Consider the following 24,654-nt stretch of genomic DNA (forward strand, 5'->3'; position numbering starts at 1 on the left):
GACTTTGATTTCCAAAACTGAAGCATTCTACACACATGTGCATTTACACTTACTAAATAAATAATAGTTCAAATCACACTTGCATGAAACAAATAAGTGATATCTCCCTACTTATTAAAAATTGTAGAAAGATTTACAAAGTTTGATATATGCTTACAAACATATTGATTTAAAAAATAACATCTATACACATATGAAATACATTAACACATCATTAATTTAAATGTTACATAAATCTTTCTTTAGATAAATGCTACTTCCTATTTTTTTATTGCTTCATGTTTTCAGTTGGCAACCTTTAAAAGTACAAAGCATACTTACCTAAATATCAGAAAATAAGCAAGAACATATTTAATTCTAAAACCTATTTAATGTACCTAAATGTTTCTCATATTATTTTAAAATATTGTAGGGCAAACAAACAAACAAACACATTTCTAAACAGTATCTAATGCAAGAACTGTAGAAAAAAAATGTTATTGATAAAAGTCTGTGACCAAACCCTTAGCTGGAAATGTAGCAAGATAAACAAAATAAACTTTAAGATTTCTACTTGAAATTTTAAAGCATGAAAGAAAGCAGATAGTTGGTAATTCAGAACATTAATTAAAAAGTAGTGTGTTTACCTATGTAATGTAGGTCTTTAAATGGGTGAATACACTAGAATTCAAGACTTCTAAGCATATGTATGTACACTTAAATTCAACTGACTGTAAATTAGTTGACATTCAAATTAGTATCATTCAACATAATCATGCAATTCCATGGAACTTAATCATTTTAATCATGTAAATGTTCTTGGGTGACCAAATCCGTTAAGTACTTATGTTATAAATACTTTAGTCAGTATCAGGTTCATAGGATTTCTAATTTATAGTCTGTGACTTTGTAAACCAGGATCAGGGGTAGCATGATTCACACTGGGTATTTCAAGACATATACAAGTCCAAGGTAACATAGTAAATAGAAAACTAGGAAGACAAGAAAAGTAAAGTGTACAACAAAATCTGAGCTGATGGGTCAGAAATTGGGATTGCATATAAGAACTGGGGTGTAAGACAATATAAACAGCCAATGGCCAGGAGTTGTAGATAATTAGCAAAAAGGCACAAGAATAGGTAAGTAGAACCAAAAAGACCTTGATCACTGGGCCTATGTTCTCTCCCAAACAGGATGCTTCTTGATTACCACCTTCCTGAGCCAGAATTGGTTCCAGAGTTAATAAGCTCCCTGATAGGGCTGATATGGATCAGTGAGAAGCAAAGATCTAGACAACATGGATTCATCATCTCACTGTTTCCTAAAAATACAATATGTTGTAGAAGGACAAAAGGTCTTTTCAGTATTATATCTGATTTTGGGAAACCCCAAAACTTATATGCTAGTAACAAATGCATAGAAAATATTTTTAATAATGCCCAAATTTAAAATACTCTTTTTTGACCATCAAGTAGGTGTGTATATGTATATATTAATCCTTTAGCAATATGTGGTCATAACTTTCACAATGACATCTTCATTAAAATAAAAGAGAAATAAAGGAAAATGCTGATGCTGAAATTCTTAACTCCAGAGTAGCATCAGTTAAGGAATATAGTAAGCGAAGAATCAGCACTTTGCTTCAACAAAATTTTACCCCTAAAAGGCTCCCCCAAAACTTCACTCATTATCGAACCCTCCCCCCAAAAAGAAGTCCAAATCTGGTCCAATTATCTTAGGAAACATATGTAACTGAGTCACTGTTTAAGATCATCTAGTATCACAGATGCTTCACAAATGAGTCCCACTCATCTTGCCACTTTGATCTGGGAAGTTCAGTTCAATATGGTTGAAGGCAGGATTATCAGTTCCACCGTCTTCTACCGGGTGAGATTTATAGCTTAAAATATGCTCCTTCTAAAAGAAAATGTTAACAGTGATTAGCCAAAAAAAGGAACTATTCAATTCTAAATAATTGTTACTGCTTTTTTCCCTCTAAATCAGCTTTGCCGTCTATTGAAGACAAGATATACAATAGAAATCAAAGAATAGGGCAAATATTTTCCTTGCCCATCAGAGTTCAAAAGAGAGTCCAAGGACTAACTAGTATGCTATCCTGGTAATAAAAGCACGGTCTTACTAATGTAAGGAGAAAGAAAGCAACTTACTTTCTTAAAAATGTCAAAATTGGATAAAAAGTCCTCTTTGGTTAATAGGAATCTGCGGTCTAAGTTTTGTTTCCTTCCTCCTGAAAAACATTTACATCATTTACAATGTTAAAAGGTATCTGTAACTACCCAGTGACGGCCCATCATACAAGAATTTACCTTGTGCACATTCAACTCTACACACTCATAAAACACGCAGAGAAAGAGTATCTTTTACATCGTGCTGAAGACTTGGCTCACCATTTCCCTTCTCTTGGTCTTAGATTCTGTAAGCCTCTAACTGTGACAAATGAGTCTAGTGTTTGAAGATGAATGAGATGGTTCTTAAATGCAAGCCACCTACCTCGTATGGTACTTAACCTAAGAGCCCAAGACTCATAAGGAAATGGATTTAAAAGCAACCTTTGTGATCTACCAATCAAATATCAAGCCATCTGCCTCTGCTGCAGACAGAGGAGGTGCCTTTCCCCAGTTTAATGGCTATGAACGTAGAGGTGCATGAGGAAATGCAGGAAATTATGAAATGCTGAATACATTAGTTAAGTTAAAATCAATATAATGATTGGTATTTGATTCAACTCTTCTTCCCTAGCATTCTGTTTTATAAAAAATTATTCTTTGTTTTGATATTTTATTCGTAGATCAAAGACAAAGCTTTTTAAAATTGTGTGGTTCTCAAACTACTTTTATACAAATCATCTAGCAGACATACATCAAATGCAGATTCCTAGACTTCAACCTGGACCAACCCAGTTCAAAACTCTGGAGCGGGGCCACTGAATCCTGATTTTAACCAAATTTCCAAAGTGATCTTCATGCTCTCTAATATTTGGGAACCACCAATTCAGTACAAATATTAGGCTTTTAATTATGGGAGCCTCTGCTCTTCTGGGGATGAAATCAACTTAAAATTAATTCCTTCGACATTGTTGAGTGCCTACCATCTGCTAGAGACTCTACTAGGTGTTGGAGAGACAGACATGAGTAAAACAATTACTGTACTCATAGCTTATGGTTTTTTTAAGGCCTTATTTACCCCATTTTACTGATGAGGAGACAGACCCACTCATGGTACACAGTACACGTAGGGTGAAACTGAAATGCCAACCCAGTCTGTATACCTGGAATTCTTACTGAATCTTCCTATTTATTTCTCAAATAGTGTTAGGATTTCATGTTTCTAGATTATTTTCTTGAGATGCTCATTGCTGCTGTGAAGTGGAAATAAGTCATTTATGAAATAATGAAGTTGAGTTGTTTTTTTTTATCACTGGATGCCTGCTCACCTAGGTAAAGCATGACTTTATAAAACAAAAGAAGCAGGCATATATGGTTATCAGAATAAAAATTTTAAGGGAAAAAAAGAGGAGTTCTCAAAGGGAATGCTCCGATACTCCATTTTCTTAAAGAAAAAGGAATGTGTTGAATAAGGATCTGAGGTCAAATAGTACAAGGAGACTCTTTAGGTGTATTCCTGACCTGAATAATTGGGTTACTGGTAAGAAACTTTAAAATCCATCTTAAAATATATCAAAACAGACAGAAGAATAAATCTACTGTGTTGGTAATTTTATTTATGAAGAAAGGCACAGTCATTTTTGAAACGAAAGAGAATAGTTTAAAATGTGTTTAAGAGGTAATAAATAACTACAAACTTTATTATAAATGTGTAATTATGCATTGAATATATAATAATTATAATTAATATAATTGTTGTCATATTAATACACTACTAATTATTAATATAATTTGTTAATTGTAAATATAAGTATCGCAGAAGTGTGAAAGGCAGTGCTATTCAGGAGCCACAAAACAATGATTGACAGAATTCCTTCAAGTGGCATAGTGCCACTTAGCATAAAGTAAACAAAGACATCAGACATACTAGGACAAAGTATAGGATTTTTGACTAGTGACTGCACCTTTGATGAAGAGGGCTGTGGGGCTGCCTTCCCCTCCTCTGGTTACTATGGATGTACATGGGTGAGGGAATGCAGGAAATCAGGAAGTCTGGCACTTCTCACTAGCTCTATACGGCTACCCGGCTTTGAGCTACCACAGTCGCTCACCTGGATTATTGCAATAGCCTCCTACCTGCCCTCCTTCCCTTATAGACTATTCTCAAAACTGGATCAGAGTGCTCCTTTGAGAATTATTGGAAAAGTAATTGGAAAAGTATCCCATGTAGTAGACCTAAAAGACACAGTAATGGAAAATACAAGAGAAAAGAGAAGAAAATTAGAATAACTGTCTGAGACTAAAACATTTGACTAACAAGAGTTTCCAGAAAGTGAAAACAGAAAATCACAGGAAATTACAAAAATAATAATATAGGAAAATGTCCACAAACTGAAGGACATAGGTCTCCAGATTGAAAACGCCATAACAAGGGCTTAGGGCAAAGCAATCATTGTGAAATGAGTCACATGCAAACTGCCAACAGGTAGCATGGCACTGGCATTCTCAGTAAAAACATAATCATCTAGGAGAAAATTAAGACATCCTTTCAGAAATAAGAAAGCTATTTTTTTAGGATTCTCTACTCAAACAAACAATCAATCAAGTATAAGGGAGAATTAAAGACATTTTTTCAAAAGACACCACATCTCTAAATCTCTTGTCTACCCTTTCTCAAGAACATGCTAAAGGATGTGCTCTATTCAATTAAGGGGATAAACAAGAATTATAAATAATGGAATACTGGCAATAGGGAATCCAACACAGGAGGGAGACCAAGGGAATTCACAAAATGAAGACAAAATGAAGTCCCAGGGTAACAGCTCTATAGCAATCCCAGAGAGCAGTGTATAAGATGTGTATTATCAATATGTTTTTTTAAATAACATTTTAAAATTTATGGACATGTGAAAAAAGCCTCACACTATGTTCAGATGTAAAGATTGTAATGATCATTCCTATTGTATACTTCTTTACAGTTTACAAAAAGCCAGCATAGGACAATGAAAATATCATGAGACAGGACTGTTGTAATAATACATGTAGAATCCTAGCATTGCAGTAGCTACATACAATTTTGTCAAGCACTTTATTTTTTCTTACAGCAACCTGTGAGAAAAGCAAGTCAATTGCCATTATCCTCATTTACACATAAGATAGCTAAGCCTCAGAGTAGCCATACGGACTTCCCTAAGTTTATGCAGCTAGTGAGTGGCAGAACAAAGGTTCAAATAGGGTCTTCTGCTTTCAAGTACAGGCATTCAAATTTCCCACGAGGAAAATGGAACAAGTAATTAACCTAGTTGTTAACAGGCCTATAGAAAAATAACATAAATAGCTATAAAAGAGATAGAGTAAAAACTGATATCTAGGTAAATACAGCAATAGTAATGTTTAGATATCTACCTGTTGGTAAACTGATTAGCATTCCCATGAATACCGTTACCAAAGTTCCCAGAGTGCTGAAGTATAGATATGATAAAGAATACCAGTTATCCATCAGCGGAGTCCTAAGAAAGAACAAAAGCATAACTGTAAGATTTTATATAATGCACCTAGCAACTACAGCAGTGTCGATAATTTTCATGAATGGCAAAGTCAAAATAAAAATTTTAACAATGTTTTTAATGTTATAAACTACTGTTCCATCTTTATCTTATTGGATCAAGAATTAAAAGCCTGACTTAATCTTGACCATACGCTATAATACTAAATGTCCATCTGTATTCATTCAACTCTGCTTTATGTCCCAAGCACTGTTCTTGTCATTGGAAAGTCTACCATAAAAAAAGTTAATAAGGCTCCTGCCCTCATAAAATTTGCATTCTAATGGGAAGAGAAATACAGTAAATAAGTAAGCTAATAAATACAATAATTTCCACTGGTGAAAAGCACTATAATGAAAATAAAACAAGGTAATGTGAAACAGAGTGGAAAGAACTAACTATACCCTAATGTCAGAGAAAGCATTTGTGAAGCGACGTTTGAACTGAGATATGAATAACAAGAAGTTTTTGAGGAAAGCATCCTAGACAGAGGTAAACACCAGCTGACTATATCATAATTAGCAACATAAGAGAAATACAAGACGAGAGGAAGGCAGAGGTCTTTTTTGTTGTTGTAGTTAGATTTGTATGAAGTTTGGGTTTTACTCTGGGCAATGGCACTTGTGGCAGTATTTTAAATGGAGGAGTAACATGACCTGATGTTTCTAAAATGATTGTTCTAGAATCCCACTTTTAGCTTTAATAGAGTAGCTTGATTTAGAACACATCTGGCTAAGAACAATGGATAAAAAGTGGAGGAATGGGGCAGGCAGGCAATTAGAAATTGAGAGGCCAAGATCCCAGAAAGAAGGGAAACACATTGAGGTAAGCTATTGAAATTAAGATCATGCAGTATTACTGGTGGAAAAACAGACAAAATAGAACAGAATAGAGAATCAAGAAACAGACCAAGAAGACAGTATCTGGTTTAGTTAAATTTGATACTCATTTGCAATGGGGCAAAGGGAAGGTCTTTCCAATAAGTGGTATTTAGTTAACTGAATATCCATATGGGAAAAAAATGAGTCTTGATTATAGCACCTACAGAAATCAATTCCAAAGTAGATTACATTTCATTAATGGAAATAGTTAACAATAAAGCTTTTAAATGAAAAATTAGAGGAATCTCTTTATGACCTCAAGATAGGCAAGGATTTCTTAATTGGAACACACAAAGGACTAACAATATAGGGAAAGACTGATAATTTATTCTTTAGTAGGATATTCTTTAACCTCTATGTATTTGTGATCTTTTCAAATTTTTCTTATGGTTGACATTAAGTTTCATAGCATTGTGATCAGAAAATATGCATGGTATGATCTCAATCTTTCTATACTTATTGAGGCTTGATTTGTGACCTAGTATGTGATCTGTTCTGGAAAATGTCCCATATACACTCAAAAAGAATGTGTATTCTACTACTTTAGAATGAAATGTTCTGAATATATCTGTTAAATCCATCTATCCAGTGTGTCATTCAAAGCCATTGTTTCTTTGTTGATTTTCTGTTTAGATGATCTGTCATTGGTATAAGTGGGGTGTTAAAGTCCCCTCCTGTTATTGTATTATTATCAATGATCTCCTTTGTTATCAGTTGTTTTATATATTTGGGTACTCCTGAGTTGAGAACATAAGTACTTATAATTGTTAGATCTTCTTTCTGTATAGACCCCTTTATTATGATATACTGTCCTTCTTTATCTCTTGTTACAGTTTTTGGTTTAATTCTCAAATGACATGATACTCTATGTAGAAAACCTGAAATACTCCACCAGAAATTGATAGAACTAATACATATATTCAGTAAAGTAATAGGATACAAAATCAATGTACAGAAATCAGTTGCATTCCTATATACCAATAATGAAGTAGCAGAAAGGGAAATCAAGGACCCGATTCCATTTAAATTGCACCAAATACCATAAGCTATCTAGGAATAAACCTAAACAAGGAAGTGAAAGAGGTACACTCTGAAAACTACAAAACACTTTTGAAAGAAACTGAAGATGACACAAATAAATGGGAAAATATTCCATGCTCATGGATAGGAAGAACAAATATTCTTAAAATGTCTATACTTCCCAAAGTAATCTCACATTTAATGCAATCCCTATCAAAATATCACCAGCATTTTTTTTTACAGAGCTAGAACAAACAATCCTAAAATTTGTATGGAACCACAAAAGACCCCAAATAGCCAAAACAAACTTCAAAAAGAAAAGCAAAGCTGGAGGTATCACAATTCTGGACTTCAAGCTATATTACAAAGCTGTAGTGACTAAGAAAGTATGGTACTGATATAAAATGACATATAGATCAGTGGAAAAGAGTAGAAAACCCAGAAATGGACCCACAACTATATGACCAACTAATCTTTGACAAAGCAGGAAAGAATCCAATGGAAAAAAGACTATCTCTTCAACAAATTGTCTTGGGAAAACTGGATAGCAACTTGCAAAAGAATGAAACTGGACCACTTCCTTACACCACACACAAAAATAAATTCAAAATGGGTGAAAGACATAAATGTGAGACAGGAAACCATCAAAATCCTAGAGGAGAACACAGGAGCAACCTCTTTGACATCAGCCGTAGCAACTTCTTACTAGAGGCAAGGGAAACAAAAGCAAAATTAACTACTGGGACTTCATAAAGATAAAAAAGCTTCTGCACAATGAAGAAACAATCAACAAAACTAAAAAGCAGCCTTCAGAATGGGTGAAGATATTTGCAAATGACATATCTGATAAAGGATTAGTATCCAAAAGCTATACAGAATTTATCAAACCCAACACCCCCCAAAAATAATCCAATTAAGAAATGGGCAGAAGACATGAATAGATATTTCTCCAAAGAAGACATACAGATAACTAACAGATATGAAAAGATGTTCAACATCACTCATTATCAGAGGAATACAAATCAAAACTACAATGAGATATCACCTCACACCTGTCAGAATGGCTAAAATTAACACAGCAAACAACAAATATTGGTGAGGATGTGGAGAAAGGAGAACCCTCTTACACTGCTGGTGGGAAAGCAAACTGGTGTAGGCACTCTGGAAAACAGAATGGAGATTCCTCAAAAACTTAAAAAGAAAGCTATGATCTAGCAATTGCACTAGTAGGTACTTACCCAAAGGATACAAAAATAAGGATGTAAAGAGATGCATGACCCCCTCAATGCTTATAGCAGCATTTTCTTTTCTTTTTTTTTTTCATTTTATTTATTTATTTGACCAAGAGAGATCAGAAGTAGGCAGAGTAGCAGGCAGAGAGAGAAGGGAAAAAACAGGCTCCCCACTGAGCAGAGAGCCCGACATGGGGCTCCATCCCAGGACCCTGAGATCATGACTTGAGCTAAAGGCAGAGGCTTAACCCACTGAGCCACCCAGGTGCCCCTATAGCAGCATTTTCAACTAAATAGCCAAATTATGGAAAGAGCTCAAAAGTCAATTGACTGATGAATAGTTAAAGAAGATGTGGTACATATACACAACAGAATATTAGCCACAAAAAAGAATGAAATCTTGTCATTTGCAATAATATAAATGGAGCTAGAGTATATTATGTGAAGCAAAATAAGTCAGCCAGAGAAAGACAAATACCGTATTCAGTCATATGTGGAATTTAAGAAAGAAAACAGATGAACATGGAGGGGGAAAAGATAGAAGCAAACCATAAAACAGACTCTTAACTATATAGAACACTGAAGGTTGCTAGAAGGTAGGTGGGTGGAGGGATGGGTTTAATGGGTGATTGCATCAAGGAGGGTACTTGTGATGAGCAATGGGTGTTCTATAAGTGATGAATCAATAAATTCTACTCCTGAAACTAATATTACACAATGTGTTAACTAACTGGAATTTAAATAAAAACTTGAAAGGGGAAAAAAAAAAGACTTATAAGTTGAACTTAATTAAAATGAAGAAATTCTGACCACCAAAATAGTATCAATACAAGAGTAAAAAGGCAACCCACAAAGCAGGAGAAAAATATTTCAAAATATGTATTTTATCTAGAATATATCACAAATTCTCAAATAAATAAGAAAATAAATGAGAATCCATTTAAAGCTGGATTAAAGAATTCAACAACCAAGTCACAAAGGTACATATACAAATGGAAATGGCAAACAAACAAACAAACAACCCCATGTAATAAAAAGGTATTGAATGGGGGCGCCTGGGTGGCATGATCTCAGGGTCCTGGGATCCAGCCCCGCATCAGGCTCTCTGTTCAGCAAGGAGCCTACTTCCCCTCCCCCACTCTCTGCCTGCCTCTTTACCTACTTGTGATTTCTCTCTGTCAAATAAATAAAATCTTAAAAAAAAAAAAAGGTATTGAAGGTAGTTGATCATAAAGGAAATGCAAATTAAAACTATGATGGGCTACCAATATATACCCATCAAGCATTAAGGAATTTAAAGAATAAAAACTGTATCTAGGTAATGGAAACATGTTATCTAGGCAACCAAAGAATATTTTGTTTCATCTTTAGCTGTGTAGTTTATTCCCCTTGTACTCTAGGGACACTGAACTATGTATGATTTCCTAAGATACCACGTGGCTTCAGACCTTCATGCTTTCAGATATACTGTTTCCCCACTGTGCCATATGCACCACTTCTGTCTGTCCCTTCTGTCCAACCCTGGTCACCTGATTAATCTTCCTCTAAGAAGGTTTCTTTGACTCTACCAGGAAGGGTGCCTCTCTTGATCACCTATGAATACCACTTACCAGAGGGTATTGTTTAAGTGTTTATTTTCTTGTCCAACTTCCCTTTTGGTCATTTTCTGTGACTTTCCCGACCCTCTCCTTCCAGCCAACCTCTGTATCCTTCAAGTAGTACTACCTCTCTAAAGTCTTGATGCTAATCACTCCAACTTTGTTTATATTCATTCTTTTAACAGATCTTCATCAAGTATTTATTACTATTTACCATGTGCTAGTTTTATATTTACTGTGCTTACTGAATTAATTGTTTTGTGTATATTAGCACACTCTCTCCAGCTAGACTATAACTTCCTGGAAGGCAGGAATCACAGTGAATAAGAGGGGACGACTTCTTGTGATACTACATAAATGGCCAGCTCAGACCTAAGTATATCATTTATTCTTAGAAATTCTTATTTATTATCTGTTATTTTATAAACAAGCTAACATATAAAAGTAATCATTATGGTACCAGGTACATACTAAACTTCAGCTAATTTATTTGTTTCAGAATCCAAATAACTATTTTGTCTCAGACTCTTAAATTAAGAGAGATATTTACATAACCAGGACAAATGTTAAGCAAAATTGTGAAACAAGAAGTATATCCTGAATGTCCTCCCACGTACCCTTCAATTATTTTTTTTCTCCCTTTCTAACTCTAACAACTACCCCCTTCACACACAAACATTAGTGTTTTCATGCTTGTCCAAACTGCTTTCGGCATTTCACTGCCCCTCACCCCATGGCACCCCACCTAGTCAAACCTTCCTCCAAAATGTCTCAGGTTCTGGAACTACCTTTTCTCTCTACCCATGCAGCATTTATCAGCCTTGAACTTCCATTGGCAAGCATTCTTGTAGTTAGGAACTCATGATTTGAACATGAATCACTAATAATAAGTCACATTCTTTCTCTCAGGAGTGCTTCCAGTTTAAAAGGGAGAGAGCACGTCTTGACCCAAAGGGAATGAGTCTTAAATGATTTCATTCCAGGAAAGCTGAAACTGGGGGCAATAATTTGGGGGCAGCAGCCTCATTTTTATATTCCTTGCATATCTCCAAAGGGTTTAGGTTTTAAGGCTAGACATTTAATTGCCCACTAAAGAAATCTTGCTCTTATATCAACTGTATTATAAAACACTCATCTACCTATAGATCTACATCATTTCATTAAATCAGATGAAATAAGGACCCAGAGCCCAAAAGTATACTGCATACAGAAAATTCCAGCAAGTGAGTTGATCACAGCTGTAACTCATTGCCAGTGCTCTAAAGATCAGGAATCTTTAAATCTAAACAAACAGCAATGATCTAACATATTTAGATGACTGTAGCTTTAGACTATAAAGGCTATACTTAAAGCCTATATAAGCAGTGTTTCTTTTATAATTTTGCTTTTCATTTTAAAACACTTTAGTTCACCAAGATGATTTTTCATTCGACTGGAGCTGATATTTGGTAGCATTTAACCATAACAGAATTCTTTGGTTATTATTCAATTTTTCTTCAGATCTGTAAGTGAGGCAGAGGTTTTTATTAAAATTAAGAATATACATCAATTTTTGCTGTTACCAAACAAAATACTATAGCCAAAAAGCCACAAGGGTTCTACCCATTTCAGAATTAGGGAAAATTGCAGCAACTGGGCAACTGGGGTTCTCTACCTGTCACATGCATTTCTTTAAAATATCACATTATGAAGCTTAATTCAATACCTTTCCACACTGTGTACTTGAAAAGCACTAGTAGAAAATGGCATTTCTGTGGTTGTCACCCAATTTGTCACATTGTGTGTGCTGTTACAGCCATAGGTTTCAAGGATTAATGGCATAGTTCTCTCAGGCAGTGGAGGATAAAGTTGAGCTCCAATCCCAACCCACAGAGAAACAGCAAATCCAGCCATCAAACCAACAATTGCTCCCTGTAAAACAAGAATGTTTTTAAAAGAAAAATAATGTAGTTTTCTTTGAGATAGAAATTAATGTCAGAAGATTAAGCTTAGCATGGTCCAAGCCAGATTTACCAGCTTCTCTCCTAAAATCATTCTCTCCCTCAAGATCATTGCTTCTTGTCAAGGGCAGCATGAGCCAGTGGTCCCTCATCTCAGAGCCCTGGGAATCCAGTAACTCCATTCCTTTTCCATATCCTTATCTCAACCTGCTCATTTTTCTTTTTGCTAATCTCATAATTCTATTCCTTCTACTCTGCTTCCATGGCTAGCAGTCTTTTTTTGCATCCTCCTCTCTTCACACCCAAAGAACTACAACAATCACATGGTTGACCCCAGGCCAACTGTCCCCTTTATTTTTGCTTAACCTGTGAACAAACAGTATGCCAAATGCACAAAAGACTATGAAGGGAAAAGCAGACTCAGAGTTTATTCCCATATTTAACAACATGCATGATTGTAATTGTGCTTCAGGGTAGCTAGGAGGAAAATAGGAAGCAATTTTCACAAATGACTGCAATGGTGCATACAACCACACCATGTATTTCTAAAGACAAAAAGAGATGTCCCCTCTGAAGACATTTGGTTTCTCAATCTTTGGAAAATGGGTTCCCCACTTCTGCTTTTCACCAGCAGTCCAGATATTCTACTGGACCTTGAATGATTTAAACCCTAGTTCCAAATGATGGGGACAAAAGCAAACCTTGAGCTGGTGGGCCTCTTCCTCTGTGGTGAAAATTTCCCCCTTCTTTTAAGAATACTGACCAGACAGGGCAGCCTGTGCCTTGGGCTCCCCATAGAGAAGATAGGGGAGAATATTTGAAGTAAGGGAAAGAACACAAGCAAAATCATAGGGTAGGAAAAAAGAATGGTGTATTGATGGGATAAGATGAAGGCTGATGACAAGATCAGAAGATTTATGTTGGGGACAAACACTATGAGCTCTTTCATTAAGTAGTGAACCTTGAAAGCAGAATTAGATTTTTTTGGTTTTGGTATCCCAGCACTTACTAGAGTGCTGGACATATAGCAGGCATGCAATAAATATTTTTTCAATAATGTGAGATTGGAATAGTAGTGTGGCCAGCCGTTGACAAGCCAGACTTGCTTCTCAGCATTGTACATGGCTTGATCAAAGATCCACAAAATTATAAAGACCATGAGTGCAAAAATATTCAGTGTTCTCTATTCCCAGGACAGTGCTTAGCTCATAAATATTCAATGAATGAATGACAGGAAGGGAGGGAAGGAGGGGGGAAAGAAAGGAGGAGGAAAAGCAAAGGAAGGGAAGGAGAAAAGGGGAAGGAGAGGAAGGGAGGGAAGGATGGAGGGAGACAGGAAGGCAGGAAGTCCATTCCAAAGCAAGGGTAGATACTCTGCTGATGAAAAATGTGAGTATAGTAAAAAGAGGTACCTCCTATGACAGGAATAATAATATCATACTTCCCAGAAAAGGTTATATGGAACCAAGTCTGCTATAGCTATTCTGGAGGCAACCCATGGTGGCAGTAAATGGAACCAGGTGGTGGGTATTAGAGAGGGCATGGATTGCATGGAGCACTGGGTGTGGTACAAAAAAAATGAATACTGTTATGCTGAAATTTAAAAAAAATGATTATTAAAAAAAAGAAATAAAATGGAAACCGTGCAGAAAGACACCAAAAAAAAAACAGTCTTTCTTAATGTTTCAGACACTCAGTAAACCACTGTGCATTTAATAATCCAGAGTCTAATCAAAGCTTCAACATTCTGAGGTAGATACAAACTATTCTTTCATTGTGATTAATTTCTACCAAACTAGCTTTTCATATGATACTTCATTGACAATTATTTGAGAATAATTATTCTTAAAAAATTTTATTTGAGTACAGTTGATAAACAATGTTACATTAGTTTCAGGATACAACACAGTGAGTCAACATCTCTATACACTATGCTATGTTTACCACAAGTGTAGCTACCATCTGTTAAGAATTATTTTCCTTAAGAATTATTTTTTATTTTTTTATTTATTTTATGTTTGTTATGTTAGTTACCATACAATATATCATCAGTTTTTGTTCCATGATTCATTATTTGTGTATAACATCCAGTGCTTATTAATAATAATGGTAATGGCCTTTATGAGTAGCCATCTTACCAATCCATAATGATGAAGAAAATGGAATTCTAAATTCAAAGTCATAGTTCTGCAGTTATTCTATGACTGTATGAAACAACCATACATACATTATCAGTTTTTCCTGAACTTCAGCTTATAGCAGGACTACCCAGTGGAGTTTCTCCTGGCTTTCAGAGAAATAATTTCAATTTCATTTATTCCAAACAAAATTTAGTACTTTAAAGCACAAAAATGTCTGTGTAGAAGAGAGGTATTACCTCATTCTGGATACTATTCCAATTATGATCACCCCTTTGGGGCCAGAACCATGATATTGGAACTATTGCTTTAAATATCAGGAATATAAACTCTCTGGTCAAGATGGTGAGGAGCTTATCTTATTACTTCCCTTTGCTGTACTCTGACTATTCACAGGTATCCTCAGCTCTACTGCTCTTAACTCTTTCACATCTGAGCCTGTTGATCTCCTTTCTTTAAATCCTAGTGATTTTTAGAGGTAGAGTTTAGTGACCTCTGAGGCTAATAATATACTATATGTTAATTAACTTATTTTATTTTATTTATTTTTTTAAAAGATTTTATTTATTTATTTGACAGATAGAGATCACAAGTAGGCAGAAAGGCAGGCAGAGAGAGGAGGAAGCAGGCTCCCTGCCGAGCAGAGAGCCCGATATGGGGCTCGATCCCAGGACCCTGGGATCATGACCTGAGCCGAAGGCAGAGGCTTTAACCCACTGAGCCACCCAGGCGCCCCTAATTAACTTATTTTAAATTTTAAAAATATTTATAGAAATCCTAATGACTTTCAAGAAGGGCAAAAGAGATAAATCCACAAAAAATATTCCTGTAGTTATGTAATATTCATAATATATATTACGTATAATGTACAACATAATATGTATTATTTCATAATATATATCCTTTATTTACATTATATACTCTATAATATTATATGCTTAGTTATATGGTTACATTGTAATATTATATGATTTAGCTATATAATATTCATAATATATATTATTTTGGCAGTTTCCATTTAGTTTCACATATGCAGGATCCCAGTGCATAGCACTTTATTTTATATTCCAGCAAAGTCAATATGAGTAATTTAAGCCATCAAGTCACTAATGACAGATATCAAAGGAACTATATCTTTCAAATTAAGAAAAAATTAAAGAGCTGCTACTAAAGTTGGGAAAGTAAGCTTTACACATATTCACTCTTTATACTTACAATTGAGTTGGCAAAGGGAACCAAAATGCCCAAAGCAAACAAGCCCAGAAGTGGCCCACCAACCATGCCAAATATGCTGAGTGCTGCCTACAAAAATAATAAAAAGTCAGTAACTAGCAATCTCAAATACCAAGTTAAAGTGTTTCAAAGTAATTTCATCAGAATGAGGATTTAAAGTTATCAATCTCCTCCCCAAAATCATGGCAGCCTTGTCATTGGCAAATAGGTAATCAGAACTTGAATGCTTCTGCTTCTCAGTCTCAACTATTCATTTGTTCATTCAGGTATCCTCAATAAAGGAAGCAGAATATAAAGAAGGTAGAGTCACGACAAGACAGCAGGAACACCTATATGAATTCATAAGCCCAGAGGGACACTCCTTCTCCCAACTGTTCCTGCAAGTGATAATAATCAATCACACCACTCCTTTGTGCTTTGACAGTCTCAAAATCTTCTGTAAAACAAAACTGTGGATAAGTACTGCTAAGTGAGCAGAGATGGCAATGAAACACAATGCCATCCTTGATTCCCTAGGAATGGAACTAGAATGAAAAATATGATTACTTTAAAAAAAGATTGCTCAAATCATGTTGATTTAAAATCTAATTGGCTAACTGAAACCTTTGCTTTGATGTATAGATGCCAAAATCATGCTAGTGAAAAAAAAAGTTACAATGTGAATAATGGAGAAATGCAAAACCTGAAAATTCCAAAAGATGTGAGTTCCCAGTAAGCCAATGGTTAATTTTTAAGAGTGGACAGAAGCATAAAAGAAGGATTAGAGGACACATTGTCTACAGAGTAAAGGGGCTTGATAACAGAATCAGTAAATCAAAGAAAAAATATCAAGTCAAGAAAATTTTATAGGATATAGATGGCAGTTATAGGTTAAAAAAAATTAAGAAGTCTACCTTGTGGTAGTGGTGTGGATATAGTTGACAAAGAACTAGTGTTTGAGGAGGATATGGGCTCAGAATATAATCCTAGGGAGTGATTTCACAACTTCTCTTGACCAAAGCCCAGCAGGAAGGAAGACAGCCTTCACTGAAAAATGTGAAATAAGTCACATGGCCCATGAGGCAGGCTGTGACAGTATGACCTGTGAGCCAGTTTTAGAGGTATAAGGAATATACCAAAAAAAAAAAAAAAAAAAAAAAAAAAAAAGCCTATCAGGAAATAATACCTTGGTTAGAGATGAAGCAAGGAAGAACTGGCTTGGAGTTATGATGACACTATTAGGACACCTCACTACAGATACTCAGCCAGAACTGATATACGAAAAAGAAGGGAATCAATCACAATAAGAGTTATAAGCAATAATGCAGACTATGGAGGAACAAGCAATAATGCAGACTATGGAGAAAAGCATATTCAGAGGAGTTTTATTGGTTATGGCTTAGATATGTTAGATAAGCTTGGAGCTTCTGGATATCTATCATTCATTCATTCATTCATTCATCCATATACTCAGGATGAGATCAAACTATTTTAACAACTGGTATGCCACAAGCAAACAAACCAGAATGGACCCAAGCCTTGGGTCTAAAGCAGGAGTTTGGAGGACATGCTTTGCTCAACAGTGACCTTCAACTTTCTGGATCATGGGGAGGGCCAGGTGTGTCAGAGAGCCATGATAAAACTGCTTCAGTAATTAACACATGCTTGAAATAAATTAGAAAATAGAAAATCTTAGAGAAAAAAATAAGTAAAATGTCTCAACAAAAACACAGCAGATATAAAGGACTAAATGGAAATTATTAGAATCAAAAAATACTAGGTGAAATCTTAGTAGATGGGTTCAACAGCAGAATGGAGGAGACAGAAGAAAGAATTAGTGAGCTGGAAGATAGGCCAATAGAAATTACCTAATCAGAACAACAGAGAGAATATGGACTTTAAAAAAATGAAATGAGTTTCCAGGATCGTGCAAGTATACCAAAAAATCTAACACAGGTAATGAGGGTCCTAGAGGAGAAAAGAGTGAGGCTAAAAAGCATTCAAAGAAATAATGTATGAATTTCCCAAATTTTACAAGAGATATAAATCTACAGATTCAAAAGCTGCAAAAACTCCAAACAGGACAAACACAAAGAAATAGATGCCAAGACACACTGAAATAAATTTCTGAAAACAACAAAGAGAAAGTTCTAAAAGTGATCAGAGAAAAATGATACCTTTCCTGTAGGGGGAAATAATTAGAGTGGCAGCAAATATTTCATCAGAAATACTGGACCAGAAGAAAGTGTCACATGTTTTTCAAGTGCTGGATAAAAAGAACTGCTGACACAGAATCCTATATCCAGCAAAAACATCTTCTGGGAATAAAGGGAAATCAATACATTCTCAGATGAAGGGAAACAAAGAATTTTTGCCAGCAGACATATCCCAAAAGAATGGCTAATGAAAGTTTTCTAAACAGAACAGAAATTATTAAAAGAAGGAACCTTGGAACATCAGGAAGGAAGAAAGAATACAGTAAGCAAAGATATGGCTAAATATAATAGGCATTCCTTCTCCTCTTGAGTTTCCTGAGCTATATTTGATTGTTTAAACAAAAATTATAATACTTTAACGTTATTCAAAATACATGTAGAGTAAATATTTGATAACTGTATTAAAAACTGGGTAAACAGACATAAAGGGAGTTAAAGGATCTACACTCTCCTCAATTGGTAAAATGACAAAACAAGTAGATTGTATTATGTTTATGTAATACCTAAAGCAACAATTGAAAATGCTATTCTAAGAGGCAAACTCAAAACAATACAGATAAATAAAAGTGGATTCTAGGATTCTAAATGGGCAGAAAATATGAACAGACAATTCTCCAATGAAGACATACAAATGGCTATCAGACACATGAAAAAATGTTCATCATCACTAGCCATCAGGGAGATTCAAATTAAAACCACATTGAGATACCACCTTACACCAGTTAGAAAGGCCAAAATTAGCAAGACAGGAAACAACATGTGTTGGAGAGGATGTGGAGAAAGGGGAACCCTCTTACACTGTTGGTGGGAATGCAAGTTGGTGCAGCCACTTTGGAGAACAGTGTGGAGATTCCTCAAGAATTTAAAAACAGAGCTTCCCTATGACCCTGCCATTGCACTACTGGGTATTTACCCCAAAGATACAGATGTCGTGAAAAGAAGGGCCATCTGTACCCCAATGTTTATAGCAGCAATGGCCACGGTCGCCAAACTGTGGAAAGAACCAAGATGCCCTTCAATGGACGAATGGATAAGGAAGATGTGGTCCATATACACTATGGAGTATTATGCCTCGATCAGAAAGGATGAATACCCAACTTTTGTAGCAACATGGACAGGACTGGAAGAGATTATGCTGAGTGAAATAAGTCAAGCAGAGAAAGTCAATTATCATATGCTTTCACTTATTTGTGGAGCATAACAAATAGCATGGAGGACAAGGGGAGATGGAGAGGAGAAGAGAGTTGAGGGAAATTGGAAGGGGAGGTGAACCATGAGAGACTATGGACTCTGAAAAACAATCTGAGGGTTTTGAAGGGGCGGGGGGTGGGAGGTTGGGGGATCCAGGTGGTGGGTATTGGAGAGGGCACGGATTGCATGGAGCACTGGGTGTGGTGCAAAAATAATGAATACTGTTACGCTGAAAAAATAAAAAATTGAAAAAAAAATAAAAATGGATTCTAAAAAATGTTCAAGTATCTTATAGAAAGATAGGAAGGAAAGAAAAGAGAAAGAACAAACATAAAACAAAAAATGGCATACATGGGGGGGAGGAGTCAAGATGGCGGAGAAGTAGCAGGCTGAGACTACTTCAGGTAGCGGGAGATCAGCTAGATAGTTTATCTAAAGATTGCAAACACCTACAAATCCAACGGGAGATCGAAGAGAAGAACAGCAATTCTAGAAACAGAAAATCAACCACTTCCTGAAAGGTAGGACTGGCGGAGAAGTGAATCCAAAGCGATGGGAACATAGACCGCGGGGGCAGGGGCCGGCTCCCGGCAAGCGGCGGAGCAACGGAGCACAAAATCAGGACTTTTAAAAGTCTGTTCCGCTGAGGGACATCACTCCAGAGGCTTAACCGGGGTGAAGCGCACGCGGGGTCAGCGTGACCTCAGGTCCCACAGGGTCACAGAAGGATCGGGGGTGTCTGAGTGTCGCAGAGCTTACGGGTATTAGAACGGGGAAGCCGGCTACAGAGACAGAGCTGAGGAGTGAGCTCTAAGCTCGGGTTTACCTTGAACCACTCGCAGGCTCGGTCAGCTCGGAGCGCGGCCGGAGGCCAGGGTGATGGGAGCAATTGGGCGCTGTTCTCTGAGGGCGCACTGAGGACTGGGACCCCAGACATTCGGCTCCTCCGGGCCGGAGACTGGGAGGCTGCCATCTTCCTTCCCGTCCTCTGGAACTCTACGGAGTGCGCCCAAGGAACAAAAGCTCCCGAAAGCAAACCCGAGCGGATTACTCAGCCCGGCCCCTGGTAAGGGTGGTGCAACTCCGCCTGGGGCAAAGACACTTGAGAATCACTACAACAGGCCCCTCCCCCAGAAGATCAACAAGAAACCCAGCCAGGACCAAGTTCACCTACCAAGGAGTGCAGTTTCAATACCAAGGAGAGCAGCGGAATTCCAGAGGAGGAGAAAGCAAAGCACGGAACTCATGGCTTTCTCCCCATGATTCTTTAGTCTTGCAGTTAATTTTTTTTTTCTTTTTCAATTTTTTTTTCTTCTTCTAAATTTTTTTAACTTCTACCCTTTTCTTCTTTAACGTTTTTTAACTAGTTTATCAAATATATATATATATATTTTTTTTTCCTTTTTACATTTTTTCATTATTGGTTTTCTTTTTTTTTATTTGTTTCTTTTTTCTTTTTTTTTTTCTTTTTTCCTTTTTTCTTTCTGAACCTCTTTATATCCCCTTCCCCCCCCTCACGATTTGGGATCTCTTCTGATTTGGCTAAAGCATATTTTCCTGGAGTTGTTGCCACCCTTTTAGTATTTTACTTGTTCCTTCATATACTCTTATCTGGACAAAATGACAAGGCGGAAAAATTCACCACAAAAAAAAGAACAAGAGGCAGTACCAAAGGCTAGGGACCTAATCAATACAGACATTGGTAATATGTCAGATCTAGAGTTCAGAATGACGATTCTCAAGGTTCTAGCCGGGCTCGAAAAAGGCATGGAAGATATTAGAGAAACCCTCTCGGGAGATATAAAAGCCCTTTCTGGAGAAATAAAAGAACTAAAATCTAATCAAGTTGAAATAAAAAAAGCTATTAATGAGGTGCAATCAAAAATGGAGGCTCTCACTGCTAGGATAAATGAGGCAGAAGAAAGAATTAGCGATATAGAAGACCAAATGACAGAGAATAAAGAAGCTGAGCAAAAGAGGGACAAACAGCTCCTGGACCACGGGGGCAGAATTCGAGAGATAAGTGACACCATAAGATGAAACAACATTAGAATAGTTGGGATTCCAGAAGAAGAAGAAAGAGAGAGGGGAGCAGAAGGTATATTGGAGAGAATTATTGGAGAGAATTTCCCCAATATGGCAAAGGGAACAAGTATCAAAATCCAGGAGGTTCAGAGAACCCCCCTGAAAATCAATAAGAATAGGTCCACACCCCGTCACCTAATAGTAAAATTTACAAGTCTTAGTGACAAAGAGAAAATCCTGAAAGCAGCCCAGGAAAAGAAGTCGGTAACATACAATGGTAAAAATATTAGATTGGCAGCAGACTTATCCACAGAGACCTGGCAGGCCAGAAAGAGCTGGCATGATATATTCAGAGCACTAAATGAGAAAAACATGCAGCCAAGAATACTATATCCAGCTAGGATATCATTGAAAATAGAAGGAGAGATTAAAAGCTTCCAGGACAAACAAAAACTGAAAGAATTTGCAAACACCAAACCAGCTCTACAGGAAATATTGAAAGGGGTCCTCTAAGCAAAGAGAGAGCCTAAAAGTAGTAGATCAGAAAGGAACAGAAACAATATACAATAACAGTCACCTTACAGGCAATACAATGGCACTAAATTCATATCTCTCAATAGTTACCCTGAATGTTAATGGGCTAAATGCCCCAATCAAAAGACACAGGGTATCAGAATGGATAAAAAAACAAAACCCATCTATATGTTGCATACAAGAATCTCATTTTAAACCCGAAGACACCTTCAGATTTAAAGTGAGGGGGTGGAAAAGAATTTACCATGCTAATGGACATCAGAAGAAAGCAGGAGTGGCAATCCTTATATCAGATCAATTAGATTTTAAGCCAAAGACTATAATAAGAGATGAGGAAGGACACTATATCATACGCAAAGGATCTGTCCAACAAGAAGATCTAACAATGTTAAATATCTATGCCCCTAACGTGGGAGCAGCCAACTATATAAACCAATTAATAACAAAATCAAAGAAACACATCAACAATAATACAATAATAGTAGGGGACTTTAACACTCCCCTCACTGAAATGGACAGATCATCCAAGCAAAAGATCAACAAGGAAATAAAGGCCTTAAATGACACACTGGACCAGATGGATATCACAGATATATTCAGAACATTTCATCCCAAAGCCACAGAATACACATTCTTCTCTAGTGCCCATGGAACATTTTCCAGAATAGATCACATCCTCGGTCCTAAATCAGGTCTCAACCAGTATCAAAAGATTGGGATCATTCCCTGCATATTTTCAGACCACAATGCTCTGAAGCTAGAACTCAATGACAAGAGGAAATTTGGAAAGAACCCAAATACATAGAGACTAAACAGCATCCTTCTAAAGAATGAATGGGTCAACCAGGAAATTAAAGAAGAATTGAAAAAATTAATGGAAACAAATGATAATGAAAATACAACGGTTCAAAATCTGTGGGACACAACAAAGGCAGTCTTGAGAGGAAAATATATAGCGGTACAAGCCTTTCTCAAGAAACAAGAAAGGTCTCAGGTACACAACCTAACCCTACACCTAAAGGAGCTGGAGAAAGAACAAGAAAGAAACCCTAAACCCAGCAGGAGAAGAGAAATCATAAAGATCAGAGCAGAAATCAATGAAATAGAAACCAAAAAAAACAATAGAACAAATCACAATAGAACAAATCAACGAAACTAGGAGCTGGTTCTTTGAAAGAATTAATAAGATTGATAAACCCCTGGCCAGACTTATCAAAAAGAAAAGAGAAAGGACCCAAATCAATAAAATCATGAATGAAAGAGGAGAGATCACAACTAACACCAAAGAAATACAGACAATCATAAGAACATATTATGAGCAACTCTATGCAAACAAATTTGACAATCTGGAAGAAATGGATGCATTCCCAGAGACATATAAACTACCACAACTGAACCAGGAAGAAATAGAAAGCCTGAACAGACCCATAACCAGTAAGGAGATTGAAACAGTCATCAAAAATCTCCAAATAAACAAAAGCCCAGGGCCAGACGGCTTCCCGGGGGAATTCTACCAAACATTTAAGGAAGAACTAATTCCTATTCTCCTGAAACTGTTCCAAAAAATAGAAATGGAAGGAAAACTTCCAAACTCATTTTATGAGGCCAGCATCACCTTGATCCCCAAACCAGACAAGGATCCTGTCAAAAAAGAGAACTACAGACCAATTGATGAACACAGATGCAAAAATTCTCACCAAAATACTAGCCAATAGGATTCAACAGTACATTAAAAGGATTATTCACCACAACCAAGTGGGATTTATTCCAGGGCTGCAAGTTTGGTTCAACATCCGCAAATCAATCCATGTGATACAACACATTAATAAAAGAAAGAACAAGAACCATATGATACTCTCCATAGATGCTGAAAAAGCATTTGACAAAGTACAGCATCCCTTTCTGATCAAAACTCTTCAAAGTGTAGGGATAGAGGGCACATACCTCAATATTATCAAAGCCATCTATAAAAAACCCATCACAAATATCATTCTCAATGGAGAAAAACTGAAAGCATTTCCGCTAAGGTCAGGAACACGGCAGGGATGTCCGTTATCACCACTGCTATTCAACATAGTACTAGAAGTCCTAGCCTCAGCAATCAGAAAACAAAAAGAAATTAAAGGCATCCAAATCGGCAAAGAAGAAGTCAAACTATCACTCTTCGCAGATGATATGATACTATATGTGGAAAACCCAAAAGACTCCACTCCAAAACTGCTAGAACTGGTACAGGAATTCAGTAAAGTGTCAGGATATAAAATCAATGCACAGAAATCAGTTGCATTTCTCTACACCAACAACAAGACAGAAGAAAGAGAAATTAAGGAGTCCATCCCATTTACAATTGCACCCAAAACTATAAGATACCTAGGAATAAACCTAACCAAAGAGACTAAGAATCTATACACAGAAAACTATAAAGTACTCATGAAAGAAATTGAGGAAGACACAAAGAAATGGAAAAATGTTCCATGCTCCTGGATTGGAAGAATAAATATTGTGAAAATGTGTATGCTACCTAAAGCAATCTACACATTTAATGCAATTCCTATCAAAGTACCATCCATTTTTTTCAAAGAAATGGAACAAATAATCCTAAAATTTATATGGAACCAGAAAAGACCGCGAATAGCCAAAGGAATATTGAAAAAGAAAGCCAAAGTTGGCGGCATCACAATTCCAGACTTCAAGCTCTACTACAAAGCTGTCATCATCAAGACAGCATGGTACTGGCATGAAAACAGACACATAGATCAATGGAACAGAATAGAGAGCCCAGAAATAGACCCTCAACTCTATGGTCAACTAATCTTCGACAAAGCAGGAAAGAATGTCCAATGGAAAAAAGACAGGCTCTTCAATAAATGGTGTTGGGAAAATTGGACAGCCACATGCAGAAAAATGAAACTGGATCATTTCCTTACACCACACACGAAAATAGACTCAAAATGGATGAAGGACCTCAATGTGAGAAAGGAATCCATCAACATCCTTGAGGAGAACACAGGCAGCAA

The 24,654-nt window shown here is 36.4% G+C and overlaps 1 protein-coding gene across 1 annotated transcript in view; it reads right to left on the reverse strand.

Annotated features, from left to right (window-relative positions):
- Positions 1-966: 966 nt before the first annotated feature.
- SLC5A8 (solute carrier family 5 member 8) overlaps positions 967-24,654 on the reverse strand; it is a 64,670-nt gene continuing 40,982 nt past the window's right edge. Inside the window, exons 11-15 of the mRNA XM_032844324.1 lie at positions 15,675-15,761; positions 12,087-12,292; positions 5,511-5,614; positions 2,148-2,227; positions 967-1,896 (exon numbers count right to left, since the gene is read on the reverse strand). Of these exons, the coding sequence (XP_032700215.1) occupies positions 1,771-1,896; positions 2,148-2,227; positions 5,511-5,614; positions 12,087-12,292; positions 15,675-15,761 (603 nt within the window). The 3' untranslated portion in view covers positions 967-1,770. The remainder of the gene's footprint in view (positions 1,897-2,147; positions 2,228-5,510; positions 5,615-12,086; positions 12,293-15,674; positions 15,762-24,654) is intronic.

Source organism: Lontra canadensis, unplaced genomic scaffold, assembly GCF_010015895.1.
Source record: "Lontra canadensis isolate GAN:19392208 unplaced genomic scaffold, GSC_riverotter_1.0 scaffold150, whole genome shotgun sequence".
Lineage (NCBI taxonomy): Eukaryota > Metazoa > Chordata > Mammalia > Carnivora > Mustelidae > Lontra > Lontra canadensis.